We start from the raw sequence: 238 nt of genomic DNA, 5'->3' as shown, positions 1-238 counted from the left end.
TAATTGCACAGAACAGGCTGAGCCTCAGACCACAGCCCAGCCCCCTCCTCTGTCCTGGGTGCTGGTGTCTGAGCCTTCGGGCCGCCTGGCCACATGGAACCAAGTCCTGAGCCTCCGAGTTTGGTGAGGGGGGCGGGCTATGGGGGCAGTCTGGGTGGGGTCCTTGGGCAGGAGTATCACCCGGAGAATATGTCAAGGGGCCTCTCTTGGCCTGAGGACATAGAGCCATTGGCGGGAG

At 62.6% G+C, this 238-nt stretch overlaps 1 protein-coding gene across 8 annotated transcripts in view; it reads left to right on the top strand.

The window, feature by feature from the left end:
- Positions 1–238, top strand: part of DNMT3B (DNA methyltransferase 3 beta) — a 31,000-nt gene that overhangs the window by 3,889 nt on the left and 26,873 nt on the right. For 6 of the 8 annotated variants that reach the window (XM_077769326.1, XM_077769327.1, XM_077769324.1 and 3 more), the window contains exon 1: positions 65–123. The exons of the other annotated variants lie outside the window; for them this stretch is intronic. In XM_077769326.1, the coding sequence (XP_077625452.1) occupies positions 94–123 (30 nt within the window). In that variant the 5' untranslated portion in view covers positions 65–93. Of the gene's footprint in view, positions 1–64; positions 124–238 lie in introns of those variants that run through there. 8 annotated transcript variants of the gene reach the window in all.

This window comes from Crocuta crocuta, unplaced genomic scaffold (genome assembly GCF_008692635.1).
Source record: "Crocuta crocuta isolate KB4526 unplaced genomic scaffold, BGI_CrCroc_1.0 scaffold445, whole genome shotgun sequence".
Classification (NCBI taxonomy): Eukaryota; Metazoa; Chordata; class Mammalia; order Carnivora; family Hyaenidae; genus Crocuta; species Crocuta crocuta.
This window is presented reverse-complemented; position numbering and strand designations above follow the sequence as displayed.